Source organism: Myotis nattereri (genome assembly GCF_964212035.1).
Source record: "Myotis nattereri genome assembly, chromosome: Y".
Classification (NCBI taxonomy): domain Eukaryota; kingdom Metazoa; phylum Chordata; class Mammalia; order Chiroptera; family Vespertilionidae; genus Myotis; species Myotis nattereri.
Genome location: NC_138094.1, coordinates 13,536,729 through 13,558,898, shown reverse-complemented (window position 1 = coordinate 13,558,898; position 22,170 = coordinate 13,536,729). Strand labels below are relative to the sequence as shown.

General features: G+C 42.7%; 1 protein-coding gene across 1 annotated transcript; it reads right to left on the bottom strand.

Annotated features, from left to right (window-relative positions):
- Window positions 1-209: 209 nt before the first annotated feature.
- On the bottom strand, window positions 210-2,746 carry LOC308512344 (cyclin-Q-like; the record flags this gene model as incomplete). Its single annotated transcript, XM_081082117.1, has 2 exons — window positions 210-213; window positions 1,989-2,746. The coding sequence occupies 2 exons, from the start codon at window positions 2,744-2,746 to the stop codon at window positions 210-212; spliced, it is 762 nt and encodes a 253-aa protein (XP_080938243.1).
- Window positions 2,747-22,170: the final 19,424 nt, after the last annotated feature.

Below are 22,170 nucleotides of genomic sequence, written 5' to 3'. Positions count from 1 at the left end.
GTTGCTGCTCACTACCATCTCCCATTTCCCCAAGGTCTCCTCTTCCTCCTGGGGCCAGTGGGATCGGCCTGCTCCTTATCATTATCTTAGGGGGCAAAGTGTGGGCCACAGAGCTGGAGGAATCCTTGTTTTGCAGCCTTGTCAGAGGTTCTTCAATCCTTTTATCCATTTAGGTTTTCCAAGGAGAATACCTCATTTGTTTACCCTTCCTACCTGGAAAACAGGGCCACATGCCATGACGAAATAACACACTGCTTCATTTTGTATGCAGTTCACTTCAAAGACTTCATGCACATATGGTCATAGACACCCTGGGAAATTTAGGGCCATGAATATAACTCACCATCCAAACAGACTGCTTTTCTGTGTTTGTAGTAAAATCAGTCAAGAAATCCCATGTTGGAGAACACGTTCTTCTGAAAATTTTTTGTAATGTTAGTGTTTAAGGTTTTACCAAAAGTAATATATATGTCTCTTTCTTTTTTTCTACTGACCTTCCCTCCGGCTTCCTCTATCTCTAGTCTCTTGTTCTTGTCACCCACTCCCAGTGTCTTGCCTCTGTTGGTCTGTTGGTTGTGCTTATATTCTGAATATGTTAACAATACAATATGTAAAATTTAAACATTTAAGTATATTGTAATTTAAATCAGCACTTAGGAAGCAACCTTGTACAATTCAAACCTTGCCTCCAATCCTGAAACTTCATAATGGTACCTACAATTCTTGATGCTTCCCCCAAACCTACCATTTGCTTTTTGTCATTCTTAAATAACAGAAGCCAAATTGCTTACAATAAAATATTGTCTGTACCTTATCATTTTTATTTTCAGTGTCTAATTCTTCTGTCACAGGGGCTTCCCCTCTGACTCCCCAAGTGCCCAATCAGGTGAGCTACTGTACTGCATGATTCACTCTCTCTTGCATACATGGTGTATCCTGTGATCGCCGCCAGCACCACACTCAGGACCTCTTACAGGGGTGTCCCATCGGCTGTTGCAGTAATTGCCGTGTCCCCATCATACCCATCTCCTGTGTGGCTGTAATAATCATCACAGGAACTGGGCCACCATAAGTCAGAAGGGGCCTTCGTGGTGGTGGTGCCCAGTTTTTTATTGGAATGTTGATCTTCCTTTTGTTTAGTGGATGAGTTCAGTATGAATTTTGGAGAATAGGTCCTTATCTGATATAACATTGGCAAATATCTTCTCCCAGGCAGTGGACTTCCTTGTTTTGTTGTTGTTGTTGTTGTTGTTGTTGTATTTGTTGGCCGCTTCTTCTCTGCAGAAGTGTTTTAATTTGACGTCGTCCCATTTGTTTCTTTTCTCCTCAGTTTCCATTGCCCTAGGAGCTGTATCAGTAAAGGTATTGCTGAGACAGATGCCTGATATTTTGCTTCTTCTAAGATTTTCATGGTTACCCACTTACTTTTAAGTCCTTTATTCATTCCCAATTTATACTTGTATATGGTGTAAGTTGGTGGTCTAGACTAATTTTTTTTGCATGTATCTGTGCTATAAGTCCAACACCAATTATTATTATGTTTTTATTTTGGCTTTGTAATATCTTCAATGAAACAAAATAAAATTTCCTCTATGATAATTGAGTCATACTTTCTCTAAATCTGGCCTTTAAAAAAATCCCCTGGGGCACAGTCCCATCCGTTCTTTGATTTTCCTTCCACTGATCGCAAACCTCGGCTGTAGTCTGCGTCCTTTCAAAGGACAAAAGCAGACCCGGAGGCCTCAGAGCTGCCCGCAGCACCCTCCTGCCCGTGGCACCCTCCTGCCCGCGGGAGGTGCAGCGCCCATCCCCATCTGGACCTTGGCTGCCAGGGAGAGTCAAAGCCTGAGAATCAAAGTGGCAGCATGTCATCGCCTTCACCGGCCTGTCTCCAGCAGCACAAAACCAGTCCTCCCTGCCAGTGCTCTGGGGACCGGCCCTCAGGGCGATGTGGTGGCGCTGTCCCCTGGCAGCCAAGTGTCCCAGGCTTGTCTTTGGGGATCTCTGTGTCCATGGTATAAATGCGAGTGAGATCAGACACAATGTTATCAATGATTGGTTTGGTAAGGTCTCCACTAAACACCTGCCACCATGGCTTCTCGGCCATGGCCTCAGCGGGCACCTGGACCCCATAGACCTGCAGGGCCAGGTGGAGCACCGCCACCGCTATGTGCTGAGCCTGGAACCGGAAGCACAGCCCCCCGCGGTAGCTGTCCCGCAGCAGGGCCCAGGCAGTGACGGAGATGGGGGTCCGTTGCCAGCTGTAAGGATTCAGCCAGTTCTTGAGAGAAATCAGGTAGTGGAGCAGGTACCTGTGTGGGTGCTGAAAGGAGACTTGGAAGCGCAGTACCCGCAGCACAAGGAGCTCGCACTGCACAATGCTGTCCTGGATCACCCAGACTAGGGAGTCCATCTCCAAGGGCTCGCTGCCTGGGTGGAAGTACCTGTTGGACACGTTGATGATGTCACGGGTTCGCAGGGGCTGTTCTTCCACTTTGCCAGCCAAGTAAAGGGCAGACATGGCGACCAAGTAGGGGTCATAGGCGTCCAGGTTGATCTCGCAGAAGAACTTATGGTAAATGGCACAGGCGGTGGCGAGGGGAATGGACTGCATCCCTAGCTTGACACCTGCCTCCATGATGAACCTTGTCACGCGGAAGTGCACCCTCGCCTGGGGTTCGGGCCACCCCTTGGCGCCTGGCGCCGCGTCCTCCTCTCTGCAGCTTTCCAGGCTAAGGTCCTCCATGGGGCCCTGCTGGGAGGCCCCAGACCCCGCGGGAAGGGCAAGAGTCTCCAGTGCAGTGCCTGTGCCAGCAGAGTCCTAGCCCAGTGCGCAGCCGCCCCACCGCGCCCCGCCCCACCGCGCCCTGCCCCGCCCCGCGCTGCCCCACCTACCCAGCCCTGCCTAGGCCTGACTGCCATCCAGGTTCCACCACCAATTATTGAAGAGACTGTATGACTGCATTCTATGCTTTTGCCTCCCTTTGTCAAATATTAATTGAGCATAATGGTTAGGGTCGACTTCTATGTTCTCTGTTCTGTCCCATTGGTCTTTATGTCTGTTTTAGTTCCAGTAAGAGGCAGTTCTGAGAATGGTGGCTTGTAGTATAGCTTGATATCTGGTATTGTGATCCCTCCAAATTTGTTCTTCTTTGTCCAGATTGCTGTAACTATTTGGGGTCTTTTCTTAAATTCATAGGAATTTTTGGAAACTTTCTTCTAGGTCTGTGAGATACGCCATTGACATTTTAATGGTTAATACATTAAAACTGTACATTGCTTTGGGTACTATGAACATTTTAATGATGTTGATTGTACCAAACCATGAATATGGTATGTTCTTCTATTTGCTTTAGTCTTCCTCTATCACTTTTTTTCAATTTCCTGTAGTTTTCCAAGAACAGGTTTTTACCTCCTTAGTTAATTTTATTCCTAGGTTTCTTAAATTTTTGTTGCACTGCTAAATGGCATTTTTGTTTGTCTGTTTCTATTTCTGAGTTCATTATCCGTGTATCAAAAAGCCATAGAATTCTGGGTGTTAATTTTGTACCCTGCTACATTGCCAAATTCATTTATTAAATCTCCTAGTTTTTTTGGTGGAGTCTTTAGGTATTTCTATGGACAATACCATGCCATCTGTGAATTATGACAGTTTTACTTCCTCTTTTCCACTTAGCATGCCTTGTTTGACTTCTTCTTGTCTGACTGCATTGCCTAGCACTACCAGTACTCTGTCGAACAGAAGTGGTGAGAGTGGGCATCCCTGTCTTGTTCCTCTTCTTAGAGTAATTGTTTTTGCCCATTGAGTATGATGTTGTCTGTAGTTTTGTCACATAAGGCTTTTTTAATGTTGAGGTATGATCCCTCTATGCCCAGTTTGCTTCGAGTTTTTATCAAAATTGGGTGTTGGATTTTGTCAAATGCTTTTCCTGCACCAATGGATATGAATCTCTCTCCATTTGTTTATGTGATGCATCACACTTATTGATTTCTGGATGTTGACTCATCCTACTTCCCCAGAATATATCCGCTTTGGCATGGTGTATGCTCATTTCAATGTAATGTTGCATCGCATTTGTTAGAGTTCTGTTGAGGATTGTAACATCTATGGTCATCAGAGATATATTGGCCTGCATTTTTCTTTCTTTGTGTTTTCTCTATCTGGCTTTGGGATTAGAGTAATGCTGGCTTCATAGGAAGTGTTGGGAAATGGTACTTCCTTTGAATTTTATGGAATAGTCTGAGGAAGAAGGTTTTAGTTTTTCTTTGAACACTTGGTAAAAGTCCCTGTGAAGCCGTCTCGCCCAGGCTTTTGTTTGCTGCAAGTTATTTTTGTGACTGCTTGAATTTCCTGAGTAGTTATTGGCGTGGTCCTATGTTTTATTCTTCCTAACTGAGTTTAGGAAGATTGTATTTTTCTAGGAATATGTCCATTTCTTCAGGGTTGATCAGTTTGTTGGAGTAGAGTTGTCCATAGTATTTATTTACAATCCTTTTTATATCTGTGGGGTCTTTTGCTATTTTGCCTCTTTCATTTCTGATTTTGTTTACTGGGGTCCTGTTGGTGAGCCTAGCTAGAGCTTAGTCAATCTGGTTTATCCTTTCAAAGAAATAGCTCATGTCTTTATTAATCTTTTGTGCGGTTTTTGTCTCTATGTCATTTATTTCTGCTGTGATCTTCATTATTCCTTCCTGCTGCTCAGTTTGGGCTTTGCTTGTTGCTCTGTCTACCTTTTTAAGTTGTGCGGGTTTGATAATTTGTGAACTGTTTTTCTTGTTCTTTGAGTTAGGCCTGTAATGCTATGAAGCTCCCTCTAAGGACTACTTTCAGTGTGTCCCATAGATTTTGGACTTTTATTTTTAATTTTCATTTACTTCCAGGATGATTTTAATTTCTTCTTTAATCTCTTTGGTAACCCAGTTATCTATCTTTGTACATAAAAGCCCTGTGACCGGAATGGCAGAATGACCAGAATAGCTGGTGGCTATGACTTGCATTGCGGCAGCCAAGCAGTCTTATCTGGGCCCCAATCGGCCATATCCCTGACCAACCTTGCTTCCCATCGGCCCCCAATCCCCCATTCGGGGCAGGACTGATAAGAAAACCACTCACAGCCTTTCCCCTGGTCAGCCCCACCCCCTATATGCGCTAACGCCCAGATTGGAGGCATGGCCTTCTGGTTAACCGCCAATGGCCACTAACCGCTGCAGGCCTGGCCCCATGTGCCCCCATCTGGGGAGGCCAACCAGACTGCTTCCATACAGGAATTCATACCCTGGGCCTCCATTTATTTAATAAAAGACTATTTAGCCTCCAAGTATTTGAATTTTGTTATATCTTATTGTAGTTTATTAGCAATATAAGAGGCCCAGTGAACGAACTTTGTACACTTGTCGGAGTCCCTCACCCTCTGGCAGCCTGGGAGACCTCAGGGGATGTCCGAATGATGTCTTAGGCTTAGTCCCAGTTGCCAAACATGCTTAGCGCCTCTGTGGAGGTGGGAGAGATTCCTGCCACTGCTGCTCCACTGGCCAGTCGTCAGCACAGGATCCAGCTGAATGGCGCTGCCCTGTGGGAGCTCACTGATCCCCAAGGGCAGCTCTTGCATTGAGAGTCTACTCCCTGGGTGTCAGAGCACATCATAGCAATCGGTCTTATCTCTTTTTTATGACCTTTACTTTGAGATTTCTTTTTTCTCTCTTTTCTAAATTGTTTTATTGCTTAAAGTATTACAAAGGGTATTACATATGTCTCCTCTTTCTTCCCCTCCCTGACTATCCCCTGGCCTCCCCTAACTCCCAGTGTCTTATGTCCATTGGTTATGCTTATATGCATGCATAGAAGTCTTTCGGGTGATCTCTTACTCTCCCCGCCTGCCCCCCAACCCTCCCCGGCCTTCCCGCTGTAGTTTGACAGTCTGTTCGAAGCTGCTCTTCCTCTGTATCTATTTTTGTTCATAAGTTTATAATGGTCTTTATTATCCATAAATGAGTGAGATCATGTGGTATTTTTCCTTCATTGACTGGCTTATTTCACTTAGCATAATGCTCTCCAGTTCCATCCATGCTGCTGCAAATGGCAAGAATTCCTTCTTTTTTACAACAGCATAGTATTCCATCATGTAGATATACCACCGTTTTCTAATCCATTCATCTGCTGATGGGCACTTAGACTGTTTCCAGGTCTTAGCTATGGTGAACTGTGCTGCTATGAACATAGGGGTGCTTATACCCTTTCTGGGCTCAGAGGTGTGGCAAACTTTCCTGCCCAGATCCCTGGTTTTTACCTTACCAGAGGAACTCTGCCCTTCCTGGCTGTAAACTGTCTGACCACCTGAGTGTACTTTGCCAATTCCGGGTGGGTGTTATTAGTTTCAGCTGCTCACTCCATTTGCTCCAGGATGTGCCCTGGGACGTGTATGCCTATTCCATCGCCATCTTGGCTTCTTGAGATTTATTTCTTCAAATATAATTATTGATCCCCTAGTTTTTTCCCCTTCTTTGCCTGAAAAGTATTTCTCTCCTTCCACTTTCAGTCCATGTGAGTCCTTATTCTGAGGTGGGTCTCTCATAGACAGCATATATATGGGTCTTGTTTTATTATAATTTTGGCCATTATATATCTTTTGAATGGAGTGTTTAGTCCATTTAGGTTTAAGGTTATTTTGATAGGTACTGATATGTTGCCACTTTTTTCTTTATGCCTCTGTTTCTTCTGTCTCTTCTATTCCTTCTTTTTACAACAGTCCCTTCAGCATTTCTTGCATTGATGGTTTAGTAGTGAAACACTCCCTTAGATTTTTTTTTTTCTGTAAAGACACTGAATTCCCCTATAGTCTTGAATGATTGCCTTGCTGGATAAGTATTCCTGGATTTGGTTCCTTGTTTTGCATCACTTTGTATATTTCCTTTCATTCCCTTCTGGCCTGATGTGTTTCTGTTAAAAATCATTTGATAATCTAACAGGAGAGCCTTTGTAGGTGACTCTCTGTCTCTCTCTTGCAGCCTTTAAGGTTCTGTTTGTGTCATTATTGTTTGCCATTATAATTACAATGTGTCTTGGTATAGGTCTTATTGGTTTCATCTTTTTTGGGACTGTCTGTGCTTGTGTGACTTTTTCTTCCCAAGATCAGGAAGGTTTTGTGATTATTTCTTCTAATAGGTTTCCTAATCCTTGTTCCTCATCTTGTCCTTCTGACACCCTTATTATACACATGTTATTTGTTTCATGTTATCCCCAATCTCCCTTAGGATATCCACATGCTTTCTATTTTTTCTCTCAAGTTGCTGTTCAGATTGTGTTGTTCCAGGTGTGTTACTCTGCCCTCTCTCCTAAATCGCTGATTCAATCCTTTGCTACTTCTAGTCTACTATTGAAACCTTCCATCGTATTTTTTATTGTAGCTATTATCAATTTTTTTCATTTGTCCTTGATTCTTATGTAAGTTGTGGATTTCCCATGCATCTGGTGTATGAACTTTATGACCCTTATTCTGAATTCATTTCGAACATATTGTATGTCTCCATTTAATTGAGTTCCTCTTCTGGCAATTCCTCCTTTTCTGTCCTTTGGGTGTTGTTTGTTTGTCTCCCCATTTTAGCTATCATGTCAGAACCCAGGTGCCAGGGTGTGATGGGCCAATGGCCACAGAGTGGATCCGCAATTCAATTGTACACTCCAAGACTCACAGGAGGCAATGGCACTGGTGGGGGGCTGGAGTCCCGGTGTCTGTGGGTCTGCAGCTGCCGTAAAAAGGTCTTTGGCCAGAGTGGCTCTCAGGTGATGTGTGAGGCCCATCTGGGTAGAGGTGAGGCTGGGTTCTTAGTCATAGAAGCTCTCCCCTTCAAGATGGTTTGTTTTCTTAGAACCATATTTAACATCAAACTGTGCAGTAACATAAAAATACTAAAGATTGTGCAAAGAGCCGATTAAAAATAGAATGGAGAAACAAATCAGAACTATGTATACAGAGTTGCATTCATACTGGACATTGTTTTCTGTCATTTTTACTGAAGAAATAGTAAAAGTAAGAAACCTGAGAAGCGGTAGAGGAGGAATAAAGTACCTAATCATTTTGAATGAATGATTGTTTGTTTTAAAAAATAAATAGTTTATGTAAGCCGGGTGCACTGGAAAACATGAAATAGATGTGTCAAAACATAAATGAAGTAACAGACACATTCTAAAAAGTAATCCACATTGCCCAGTCAGTATTGCTCAATGGTTGAGGATAGAATTGTGAACCAAGATGTCTCATCACCTATATCGGGTGAGGACACATGCCCAGGGTGCTGGCTGGTTTGCCAGTAGGAGCCATTTAAGGAAGCCGCTGATCAAAATATTTCTCTTTCATCTATGTTTCCATCTCTCTATCCCTCTCTCCAGATAACCAAGAATAAGCCTACTAAAAAACAAGAATGGAATTTATGTGCTTTCCCCTGGAATGTGAGACATTTTCGTCCTTATTACTAGGGGTCTTTGGAGGACTTTTATTAACCAACATACATTTTAGTCCTTATTACTAGGGGTCTTTGGAGGAATTTTATTAACCAAAATATATGTTTCTGTGTTGAATACTTCAATAGAATATTGTTAATAATGAAGTGTTTCATAAACTTACCATGAAAAAGGACTCTGTCATTTTTGAAGGAAACACTTGGTTTGGGAGAAGAATTTGAGGTAGATCTTGATTTTAGTTGCAATAATAAGTAGGTTTCAAACAGTTGCTCATTTGTTCAGGTTAAATGTTATGTAGTGTTGATATTATGTGTACTCATTTTAGTCTGTGGGTGGAAAAACAACTAAAGTAGACTACACCAAGAAACCATCTTTTCAAAGTGGGGGTGGGCAGAGGGCACCACTTCCATCAAGAAATAGAGGTGATGTGAGAAGTCTGAGAAGTGAAAGAGAGGAAGTAAGAGAAGCAAAAGGACATCCCTCAGGTGTAAAACACTTAGGTAATGTTTCAAAATCTAGGGATGGTAGGAGATCTGACTTAGGTAAACACATAATACAATATGCAAATGAGGTGTCATAGACTTGTGTACCTGAAGCCTATGTGATCATATTAACTTCCATAAATTCAATAAAGAGTGCCTATGTGATCATATTAACTTCCATAAATTCAATAACTTTAAATTCATAAAGTTACTGTCAGTAACTCAAATGTTTTTAAAAAATTAAAAAAAGATATGAGCATGAAACCATTATTTATGTGAAAACAGTAACATTGAATGAAGAGATACACCTCAATTTCATTCATATCATTCAAAGCAAAAGAAATGATACCGTTCATTAGATTGAGAATGTATACTGATGATCAAGATGATTTGTAATTGCTAAAGAGGTATAGCACTTCTAATAATGAATGCAATATGTAATGTGTAAAACACTCTTAATGACCTTACAGGGATACGATTTAAACCTCAAGCTAAATTCAGTCTATTTTAGCATTACTGTTTGTCTCTAGTCACTTCAACTGTTCTCTGAAGAACTCAATTCTATTGATCTTATGTTAGAATGTTACACTTTGGGAACAGGAAGTCATGTAGGTTTAAAGTGAAGATTCATACTTATTGAACTACTAAGAATTTGTTCTGAAAGTACCCTTCTTTCATCTCAAAAAAGGACATCAGTTCACCTTGGAAAATTCCCACTGAAATAAAAGTTGGTCTAACTATATAAACGTCAAGGACACACACTTCATTATTTAGAATTGGATTTGAAATACTAGTTTTGAGTATAGGAATGTGCAACCCTGTACTGTGTAAAATAATAATCTTTATTATTAATTTGATAAGATGATCTTGTACTTAGGTTTGATGTAGAAAACTTTCCATTTGGAAACTACATAAGAGAAATGTCTATGGTATTAAATAGATTCACAAAGGGGTCTCTGACTCAGGAAAAGGCTAAAAACCAATGATTCACCAAGTTTATTGGTCTTTCTTTCCTTCTTTCTTTCTTGTATATGAGGAATATGAAACATGAATAAACATGTTGACGAGCTATTTTCAGGGAGTTGTCTTTTAATTAATTTATCTATTTACTTATTTGACTGACTATGAAAGGAAAGTGTATTCATTTCAATATATCTGTAGGAGGAAAAGTTGGTTTCATATTAACCAGTTTTCCTAATTTCAAAGATTTAGTGTCCATTTGTGATAATTAGGTGTGTGACATTTCAGGGAAAATTTCCTAAAATGTTATTGCAGGGTTTGTGCAAGATGAAGGTGAATGTTCCTGTTTTTACCATCTGGGTGATACTGAGAAGAGTTTGCCAGTTCATATTTGGCCACATATGAGGATGCTCATAGTTCTTCTTTCCCATGACGAATTACAGAATTGGAAGATAAGCCTCTTTCCTATTTGAAAATGAAAACAGTGATTGTTAATTATGTATTATTCAACATGTTTTCTTTAAATACTATTAAAATAGAGTGTAGTATTCTGATCAAAGAGTTATTTTATAAATGAACTGTAGGAATTATATGATAACATTTGTGAAATAACACTTTTTTGTAATGCATCATGTTTTGACTTTTTATATTTTAATTTTTAATTATGACATTGCATGTTTTAAAAGCTTTTATTGAGATGAAATTAGTTTGATGACTAGTTGAGACTGTTTTCTTGTATCTTTTAAATAACTTCTTTCACTTAGTATATCTGGATTCTCTGCATTCAAATTCTGGTGTGTGTGTGTGTGTGTGTGTGTGTGTGTGTGTGTGTGTGTTTAGTTTTGTTTTATTGGCACGTATATATAATTCTGCTTCAGTTCTTTCTCAGTTATCCAAACTGATTTTCAATAACTCTGAGCACTGTACTGAAGACATGTGAAGATAGAATTTTATCATTTTGTGCTAACCAGCATGCTTATGACCATGATCCTGTTTAGTAAATATTTATACACAATAACCAGACTTGACCATTTAACAAATGTTGACCCTACTCAAGTAGAATGATGTTATTTATGACACAGAGGATGGCAGACATACAATTAATCTTCACAGAAGTGGCTGCAGGGTGGATTCCCTTCCGCTGAAAAGAACTCCATCTTCAAGAAGTTGGGATCCTCCACCTACAAGACCTGCCCATTCTGATCCAAGGCAAAGCATTACTGGGATGGGAAGTCAAGGTAAATGGTACAGTCTCTCATGGATTAGAGTAATGAGCTGTTTTAAAAGGAATGCTACACTTTAATTTCTGGAAGCCTTGTGGAAAGTGAGTAGTGGATGGGCATCTGTACTCAACACTATCTTATTGTTTCATTGTTAGGAATAATTCTTCATCTTCTGATTAGTGAGGTAATAAGTAGATAACACCAGAGTGAAGAACGCAATCCTTTTAATCCATGTTGATACAGTGTCCCTCTTTTTTATATTTACTTTTTTAATATTTTAAGAAAAATGGTTTTAGTGTCATAATGTTACATTCAATAAATGTTAATATTTCTAGAAAAACTATTTTAAATGTAATAATTTTACATGCAATAAGCATTAATATTCCAAGAAAAACAATTTTAAATATAATAATACTGGAGACCCAGTGTACAATTCATGCATGGGTGGTTTCCGGCCTGCACACCCCAATCGCCAGGTTGGCCAAGGGGAGGGGATACAGGTGTTTGGCCGGCTGGCTCCACCCAGATCGAGTGGGGGATCAGATGGGGGAAGATGAAGGCCAGGGGAAGGGGCTGTGGGCAGATTACTGGCTGGCGGGTCCTCAATCATTGAGGGGGTGGAGGGGGGCCGTGGACAGAACAGTGTGGGGCTGCCTGCAGGGTGCAGCCTGGGATGCTAGCCAGACTGTCCCACCCCATGGTGGATCTCCTGGTCAAACTCCTGTTTGAAGGGACAATTTGCATATTAGTCTGTTATAATATAGTGTTACATGCAATAAACATTAATATGTTAAGGAAAAAATATTAAATATAATATTACCAAAACAGTGCAAACCTATTTTATCACAAAGGTTGTAGGAATTATTAAATATATGAAAATAATAGGATTCCTTTTATTATATTATAAAACATATATTTTTTACTCTGGCTCTATTTTATTCATCTGTTTATTCTTTGATTGTTTGAAATATTTTTTATTGATTTCAGTGAGAAAGGGAGAGGGAGAGAGATTGCAACATCAATGATGCGTGAGAATCATTGATTCTCTGCCACCTGCATGCCTCACACTGGGGACAAAGCCCACAACCCAGGCATGTGTCTTTGGCCAGAATCAAACCTGGGACCCTTCAGTCTGGAGGCCAATAGTCTATCCACAGTGCCTAACCAGCTAGGGCTATTTTTTCTGTATTGATTAAGTTATTACATATGTGTCCTTATCCCCCATTTGTCCCTCCTACCTCCTCCTCATGTCATCACCCCCACTGGTGTCAGTGTCCATTAGTCAGGCTCATATGCATGCCTCAAGTCCTTTAGTTGATCTCTCTAACTCCACCTTCCACTACCTTCCCTGCAGCAACCTTTTGCAGCAAAGATTCAGGAACTGCAAAAGTGTATGAACTGAAATGAATACACTAGACAACAATTACATATTTAGAAGGCGTGGGGGAGCCAGGTGAAGGCATTTCTCTCTAGTAACGAGGCTCTCTGAAACCCAGGACCCATCAGTTTTTATTTACTTTAATACACATTTGCCCTTTAGCAAAGCATACAGGCATATCGATGGTAAAGTTTGGTAAACAATAAAAGTATTATCATGGTAGGAGGTTGCTTACAGCCATTTTGCCAACAGCAGGGTAGCAAAATGCTGATTTTCTGCCATGCTGAATATGAAAGTCCATTCGCCTGCTGTAGGATTCTCGCTTTGATATGTTCACTACTGTTGGTCTTTGCTGGGCCGACATTTCCCCCTTTTTGCTTTCTTAATTAGTTTAGAAAGGTGTCTGCCATTAGCTGGGCTCAGATCCTTTTAAGACTTTTCATTCTGCATCTTCAGACTGGAAGCAAACATAGAAGAACAAGAAAGAAAGACAATAGCGGTTACTCTAAAAAGGAAACGTAGGGAGATTCGACGACAAGGATTGAGTTCTTTCATGTCCTTCTAAATATTATTGTCAGGTATTTAAGGAATTCATTCATAGCAGGCTTCTTTTGGGGCCATTAGTTTTTTATGGATCCCTTTCCCAGTCACAGTTAGCTTGTGACATGACAGCAATGATGTTCGAGTTCTGGATGGTGGACAAATGGTGAGAAATGACAATGTAGGTCTGAATTTTTTTGGCTTTGTCATGGGCAACCTGCACCAATGCACCGATGATGAGTGCTAGCATGGCAAGGCGTCTTCACCATCCCCCATCTCTGGATGGTTCTCCTCTGACTCCTCAGCGTTATGCTTGGGGCCTCTGCTATCTGTGGTTGCAGTAGTCTGGTCAGTTCCTCCCTCAGATTCATGTTGCAGGAACCATCCAGGCTTAGAGGAGTTTTATGGAAACACACAAGTATATCCTCGACCAGAGGTTAATAAAGGGACCCTTCTATAAACCAGACTCGGTATCTTTCCATTTAACCAGACCATTTTGGTTTGGCTTATTCTGACACCAGTGTAATTCTATGGGTGTCTTGCCATCAGCATTACAAGGAAAAATTTTAAAGTAATTAAGGCTTGGTGTAGTCTACTTACAGGAGATTTCTTCACTGTTCCCCCACTTTTGTTTTTCAAGTTGGGATTTAGAGGCCCTTGTAGCAGATATAACATGCAAGGGGGACATTTCTTGATAATCTGTTTTGCCTGCTGTACAATATTTTGGCAGGCTGATGTAAAAGTTGATGAGATTCTGTGGCCTGTTTAATAAAATAACTAATTGATAGGCCTAGGCATTTCCTTTTGTTAAAGGACCAGGACTTGTTGAAATAGTATAGATAGGCATCGGTCACAGACATTTAAATTGAGTAGTTGCAGTTCTGTTTACCAAGCCAGCAGCATAGGCAGATCAGAGATAATATGAATAGGCTTTTGGAAATCCTGCAAGTCAGCCTTGATCGTTTCTAATTCGATTCTTTGCACAGAAGTATGACTGGTCTGAATGACTTGGTCTGAATTCTTTGCATTATAAGCAGCTTTACCATGAGATGAACTATCAGTAAAAACAGTGACTGCTCCAGGAATAGGTTTCTGCCTATTCCAACTAAGTTCCCCTGAATATTCTTTTATTTTCATTTGCTAATTTAAATCAGTCAAAAATAAGGCTTATTTCCTAACTTTGTCATTGGCTGGGGACAGTAAATGACACTAATAGGGTTTTTGCTATCAGTCTTTGAGTATATTGACATAAGCGTTGTTTACGGAGGCAAAATGCAAATGGTTTACTTTTCTTTATGAGGCCTAATACATTTATTTTTAATTACAGTTTTCTAGATCTTTGAAGGGAATCTGCTCCTGTTTTTTCTCCCAGAGTAATTTCTAGGCCACATTTAGGGAGTTTCTTTTAAAAACATTTTTTTTTCTTTTAAATAGAGCTACAAACTTGGTTCCTTTTAAGAAATACCAATAAGAGGTATGTTGGCCAATTGTGCAATGCATACAGATTAAGTCAAAGTAACTCCTTTTTTTCTATGGTGTCTTATTAATGGTGAGATTTAATGTTCCAATAATAACTTTTTGTTTTCCTTGTAAATAGTAGCAGAAGAGATTTAAAAATTTCTCCTTTTTTTGAGCTTAAAATTTACTTTTGAACGGCATTCTTTTGGTTATTGCATAGGTACAGAAATTTTACTCTGGACTGTGTTAGAACCAATTCCTAATAAAATATCTGCTTCTCGTATAACTGAGTTTATATGAGACCATGATTATATTGTAAAAAGCTAATTTATTTAGTGACTAAAGTACGCATCTTTATTGAGAAAGCAAAGTAAGTAAACTTATACATTTGACCTATGAAGTCCAGATGTTGCACTACCCCCGGGCCTAGCTAAAGATCTGGCTGTCAGGTCTCCCATCTTAAAATTCTGCTGCTGAATAATCTGATTTTGCTTAAGAAGTATTCAGCAACTTTGTCATGCCCTCCCTTAGAGGGTGAAACTTTTTTAACATTTAAAATACATGCATGTAAAGAGAACACAGCTATTAATTTTTATTTGATGAAGCTTCAAGTGATTTCAAGTATATTAGATCGGGGTAATTTGGTTTGAAAATATTTCTTTTCCTAAAATATTTCTTTTAAGAAGAGAGTAAACCCTTGAATTATTCCAGGGCACTTGAAAAGTTTCAAAGCTATCTCTTGGTTAAAGTCTTGAAATTTAACATGGAAAGACTATCACAAATATGTGTAACCCAAACATTACATTATACGTTTGTTGTAATTATGCTAAAATAGATCAATAAAATTTAAACTGGTTTTTTTATTAAAAATTTGGTTCAGACCATAGAATTAATCCTCTTTTTTAATCAGTCCAATAAAATATTATATCCTAGGTTGACCTTTTACCACACATAGTACACATAAGGACTACAATATACTTTGTACTACTAAGTTTTTCCAGAGAAATCACATTAAATATTTTTCTTGATAATGAATTTCTAAACTTTATGCATTGTATCATTACGAGCACATAATTTCTCCCAATTTAATTTGAACTTTTAACTCTTGGAAGCCTTAAATTTTAGGTGCTAAGTTAAATACTTAGCATTTCTTAGTTTAGTAATACCTTCACATTTTTAGGGATATATTTCCAATAAAATTAACAAAGACTTATTTAATTAATAGATTCAAATCTGTCCTTTGTTTTTTCATTCGAGTCAAACTCAAATAAATATTGCAAAATTTTGTTATTTCAAAACCTTTAGAGTTTTAATAAGTTTTTTTACTTAATGTAAGCAACTCCAATTTTTTAAGTTACCAAAGACTTTGGAAAAGTATGTTTAGACATATGAGGTTGCCAAAGAAGTAGGGGGAGAAAGGAAGAAGGCCTGTAGCCATTGGAATTTTAAAACCACCACATTTTTCCTTCAGAGATAACATCTAAGAGTGCTTTTCCAGGTTCTCTGCTTTTACAGGGAGAAGATCCACTGGCCCTTTCCTCCAACAGAGAGTGCAGTCCGCCCTCTCCTCAGGGACTGCACCCTCACCATCAATATATTTATTTATAACTATGGGCCCGGTGCACGAAATTCATGCACTGGGGCGAGGGGGGATAGTGTCTCTCAGCCCAGCCTGCCCCCTCTCACTTACTGGGAGCCCTCAGACGTTGACCCCCATCACCCTCCAATCACAGGATCGGCCCCTTGCCCAGGCCTGACACCTCCGCCAGAGGTGTCAGGCTTGGACAAGGGACCCACATCTCCCCCCGATCACTGGCTCTGGCCCCCGCCCAGGCCTGAGGCCTCTGGCCAGGAATTATGCCTGGGCAGGGGACCCCCATCTCCCTCTGATCGCTTGCTCCACCCCCCGCCCAAGCCTGACGCCTCTGACCCAGGCTTCAGGCCTAGGCAAGGGAACCCTCATATCCCCCCAATCACTGGATCCACCCCCCATCCAGGCCTGATGCCTCTGGCCCAGGCAACAGGCCTCGGCAGAGGGCCCCCAGCCCCCTCCAATTGCTGGCTCCATCCCCTGCCCAGGCCTGATGCCTCGGCAAGAGGAGTTGACCCTCATCACCCTCTGATCACCAATCACCAGATCGGCCCCTTGCCCAGGCCTGAGGCCTCTGGCTGAGGCATTAGGTCTGGGCAGGTGATCCCCATCTCCCCACGATTGCAGGCTCTGCCCCTGCCCAGGATAACGCCTCTGGCCAAGGCATCCGGCCTGGGCAGTGGGTACCCGCAGCGGCAGCGGCAGCGGCCCCGTGATCGCGGGCTCTGCTTTAGGCCCAGGCAAGGGACCCCTAGCTGCTGGGACTACCGGCTTTGCCCGTGCCCAACTCCCATCACTGGCTCCAACCCTACTTCCCGCTATCACTGGCCAGGGTGGCAAAGGTGCCCAATTCTCCGACCATGGATGGGGTGCAGGGCTCTTAGCTCCCCCCTGGGTTTCTGATGCCTGTCAGCGACAGGGGGCTTCTTCATGCTTTCCCTTTCGCCTCCCTGCATTGTGCCTACATATGCAAATTAACCGCCATCTTTGGTGGCGGTTCACTGCCATCTTAGTTGGCAGTTAATTTGCATATCGCCCTGATTAGACAATGAAACGGTAGCGGTTATCACCATCTAAGGGCATTTCACTTTGGCAAATTTTGCAGCAGAGAAAACTTACTGGCTTTCATTGGCTTTAATATTAACCTTGGAATATGGACCATTATTATTTAAGAACTGCCCCTTCTTAAGGAAACACTAATCTTATTGCTTAAACACAGCCTGTATATTTTCCTTGTGTCATTTTCACCATCTTATAAAGAAAAACAGTCTTGGGTTTGTACTATAGCATCTATGAAGAGATGGGGGTCAGTCCAAGAGGCACCCAAAATCGGGTGGGGTGCGACTTCTCTTAACCTAGTGTTTTTCTCTTCATGGGTACAGAAATCCCAGAGATATCCCTTAAATTGTGAGGAATGTCTCATCTATCCAAATTTCAAATGACAGTCTGGGAAATAAAATGAGACTTTTAATAACACTCTCGAGAGTGGGCATACATTTTACAGGATCACCAAAAGACTAGTAATTAATGGGTTGGGAGGTGTTTTAGATATTTAGTAATGGCCTGTCCATCTACTGTTTCTTTTCTTATTAAATTAAATTGAAGGCATGCTTAATAGACTAACAATAAACAACCAAAACAGATTAATAATAATCAACTGACATGCGCTCATAACATAGAGACAAGGCTTAATGAATCAGAGTAGTTTTCATCGATCTTATTCTGCTCTTCATGGCATTGGCTGTCCTCTCAAGTTATTTTACCTAAAATCTGCCTGTCCCAAGGTGTCATATGGTAATTTTCAGACAAAGCATTAAAGGGTCCTTTTGTAAAATGACTGTTAACCCCGTTTTCTCTAGCTGCTGTGCCTTTCCACACTAGAGGTGGAGGACCCAGGGCTTAGGTATTACAGACTTTTGATCCCCAATACGAATTAGGCATAATGCAGTGCGAACAAGAGCACACATAGTTCAAGATGGCAATGTTACATTTTTCCTTTAGCCTGATCTCAGAGAGTACCTTTTGATATTTTAATTTCTTTATCCTTGAGCATACAAGTAAACGTTTACAATTATTTATTTATTTATTTATTTATTTATTTATTTATTTATTTTGCTTTATAATCAAACTTTCGCTCATTATAGCCTGGCAGAAAAGAAAGATTTTCCGCCCACTTTATGTTTCACAATTTCCAAAGCTGGCATGGGCTTTGTGCACAGAGAATTTTCCCCACCTTTTCAGTGCACTTCTCAGCTTTCTGGTGAAATGTCTTCATTTTTCACTCTGGTGAAATTTCCTCTCCAGATGCCCCACATTGGGCGCCAGAATGCTGCAACCTTTTGCAGCAAGGATTCAGGATCTGGAAAAGGAGCTGAACACAAATGAATACACTAGACAACAAATAGAAATTTAGAAGACATGGGGGAGCCAGGCTGAGACCTTTCTTTCTAGCCGAGAAGCTCTCTCAAACCCTGCACTCACCAGCTTTCATTGACTTGGCTTTAGGTTTCTCATATATGCCCTTTAGCAAAGCAAACAGGCATGTCAGCAGTCAAGTATGCTAAACATTAAAAGGGTTATCAGGTTAGGAGATTTCCTTCAGCCATTTTGCCAACTGAAGGGTAATATAATGCTGATTTTCAGCCTTGCTGAATATCAAAGTTCATTAGCCCTCTATGATATATATATATATATATATATATATATATATATATATATATATACACACATATACATACATACATACATACATATATACATATCTATATATATATATACACACACCCACATGTACATATACATATATATACGTATGTATGTATATGTGTGTGTGCATATCCTACCTAATAAAAGAGAAACATGGTAATTGGCGTACGACTGCTACCCTTCCCATTAGCTAATCAGGGTGATATGCAAATTAACTTCCAGCCAAGATGGCTGCCGGCAGCCAGGCAGATTAAACTGAACATGAGGCTTTCTTGCTTCCATGCCAGAGGACTACAACATTCCCCGCCTGCCTTGCAGCCTCTGAGCTTGCAGTTTAAGAAACATTGTAACATATAGAAGCTAAACAAAACCCCAGAAACCAGCTTTCAGCCGGCTGGGATCTCAGAGCTGGAGTTGATGCAGAGTTTTGATTATAGAACCCAAACAAACCAGACACCTGCTTTCTAGAGTGGAGGCCTAAGAGCTGGAGCCTCAGAGCTAAAAGTGGCTCAGAATAAAAAAAAAAAAAAAAAAGAAGGAGCAGTTGGGAGCTTCAGTCCCAGCCTGAAAACAGCCCTCAGCCCCTCACTCAGACTGGCCAGGCACCCCAGTGGGGACCCCCACCCTGAAGGGTGTGTGTCCAGCTGCAAACAGCCATCATCCCCTCATCCAGACTGGCCTGGCACCCCAGTGGGGACCGCCACCCTGATCCAGGACACCCTTCAGGGCAAACCAGCCAGCCCCCACCAGTGCACCAGGCCTCTATTCTATATAGTAAAAGGGTAATATGCCTCCCAGCACTGGGATCAGCAGAGCCTCGAGGCCTCCCGGCACCGGGATCAGTGTGACAGGGGGCAGCGCCCAAACCCCCTGATCGCCCTGAGGCTCTGTGTGGACAGGGGGCGGGGCCTCAACCTTCCTATCGGCCCTACTCTGTGAGTGACAGGGGGGAGCCCCAACCCACCTGATGGACCCTGCTCTGTGCTTGACAAGGGGCAGCACCCCAATCCCCTGTTGGCCCTGCTCTGTGCATGACAAGGGGTGGCGCCGCTACCTCCCCATCGACCATGCCTTGAGTGTGCCTGAGGGTGGCATTGCAACTTCCTGATCCACCCTGCTCTGTGCATGACAGCGGGCGGCGCCGCAACTGCCTAATCGGCCCTGCTCTGAACCCGACCAAGGGCTGCACCTAGGGATTAGGCCTGCCATCTGCCACCCAGGAGCAGGCCTAAGCCAGCAGGTCATTATGTCCTGAGAGGTCGCAGACTGCGAGAGGGCACAGGCTGGCATGAGAGAACCCCTCTCCCCACTGAGTGCACAAATTTTTGTGCACCGGGCCTCTAGTATATGTGTGTGTGTGTGTGTGTGTGTGTGTGTGTGTGTGTGTGTGTGTGTCTGCCTATGTGTGTGTGTGTGTGTGTGTCTGTGTGTATATATGAGGCCCAGTGCACAAAAATTTGTGCACTGGTTGGGGGGTTGTCCCTCAGCCCCACTTGTCCCCTCTCACAGTCTGGGATCCCTCAGGAGATAATGACATGCCCTCTTTGGCTTGCTCCTGCCTGGCAGAGGGCAGGCCCAATTCCTATGTGCAGCCCGTGGTTGTGATTAGAGCAGGGCTGATTGGGTGTTGGGTGCTGCCCCTGTCATGCACAGAGCAGGGCGGATTGGGAGGTTGGGATGCCATCCCCAGTCAGGCTCAGGGTAGGGCTGATTGGAAGGTTGGGGCACCACCCCCTGTCACACTCAAGGCAGGGTTGATGGGGAGGTTGCAGCAACACCTGCTGTCACGCACAGAGCAGGGCCCATCAGGGGGTTTGGGGCTCCGTACCCTGTCACACACAGAGCACGGCCAATCAGGGTGTTGGGGTGCTCCCCGCTGTCATGCATAGAGTAGGGCAGATAGGGGAGTTGGGGCACTGTCCCTGTCACACACAGAGCAGGGCGAATCGGGGAGTTGGGGCGCTGTCCCCTGTCACACTCAGGGCAGGGCCAAGGAGGAGGTTGTGGCTCCACCCCGACACAAACAGAGCAGGGCCCATGGGGTGGTTGGGGCGCAGCACCCTGTCCTACACAGAGCCGCAGGGTGATCAGTGGGTTTGGGCGCTGCCCCCTGTCATGCTGCTCCAGGGGCCAGGAGGCCTGGAGGTTCCACTGATCCTAGTGCTGGGAGCCCTTGAAGCTCCGCTTGACACAGGGGTAGTGAGGTCTCGCTGCTCCACTGATCCTGGTGCTGGGAGGCCTCGCAGCTGTGCTTGACACAGGGGCAGTGAGCATTTGCTGCTCTGCTGATCCTGGTGCTAGCAGGCTCTGCTGATCCCGGTGCCAGGAGGCCTCGTGGCTCCGCTGATCCCAGGTTCCGGAGGCCTCATGGCTCTGCTGATCCTGGTGCTGGGAGGCATATTACCCTCTTACTATATAGGATATAGGCCTGGTGCACAGGTGGGGGCCGGCTGGATTGCCCTGAAGGGTGTCCTGGATCAGGGTGGGGGTCCCGCTTGGGTGCCTGGCCAGCCTGGATGAGGGGATGATAGCTGTTTGCAGCTGGTCACACAGCCTTTATGGTCAGGGTCCCCACTGGGGTGCCTGGCCAGTCTGGGTGAGGGGCTGAGGGCTCTTTTCAGCAGGTGGGTGACTGAAGCTCCCAACCTCTCCTTTTTTTAATTTTTTTTTTATTCTGGGATTTATTTATCTTCTATGGCTGTCACTGGAACTGAGGGCTGGCTTTAGCTCTGAGGGTCAGCCCCAGCTCTGAGGCCTCGGCTGCTGAAAGCAGGTATCTGTGTTTGTTTGGGTTCTGTTATCGAAACTCTGTTGCAACTCCAGATCTGCTGGCTGGCTGAAAGCATGGGGTTTGTTTAGTGTCTATAATTGCAACATAGTTGCTTAGAGTACAAGCTCACTTTCCAGCAGTGGCAGGCAGGGAACCATGGCTTCCTCCTTCACTGGAGCAAGATAGCCTCCTGTTCGCTGCAGCTGCCTGGCTGCTTTTTCTCTGCATCCTCTCCAGCACTTGCGGTTTTTTATTTTTTATTTTTTTCTGACAGCTATTCTGACTGGTGGATTGGTACTTCTCTCATTTTGATTCACATCTCTTGGACTGTTATTGCCTTTGAGCATTTTTCCCTATGTCTCTTGGCCTTATGTAGGCCCCCTTTCAAAAAATGTCCATTTAAGTCCTTTGCCCATGTTTTGATTGGATTGTTTATCTTCCTATTGTTAATTTGTGTGAGTTCCCTGTCAACTTTGGAATTCAACACTTATCAGAGATACCATTGGCAAGTATGTTCTCCTATGCAGTGGGCTTTCTTGTTGTTTTGTTCAGGATTTAGTTTGCCGTGCAGAAGATTTTTATTTTGATGTGGACCATTTGTTTA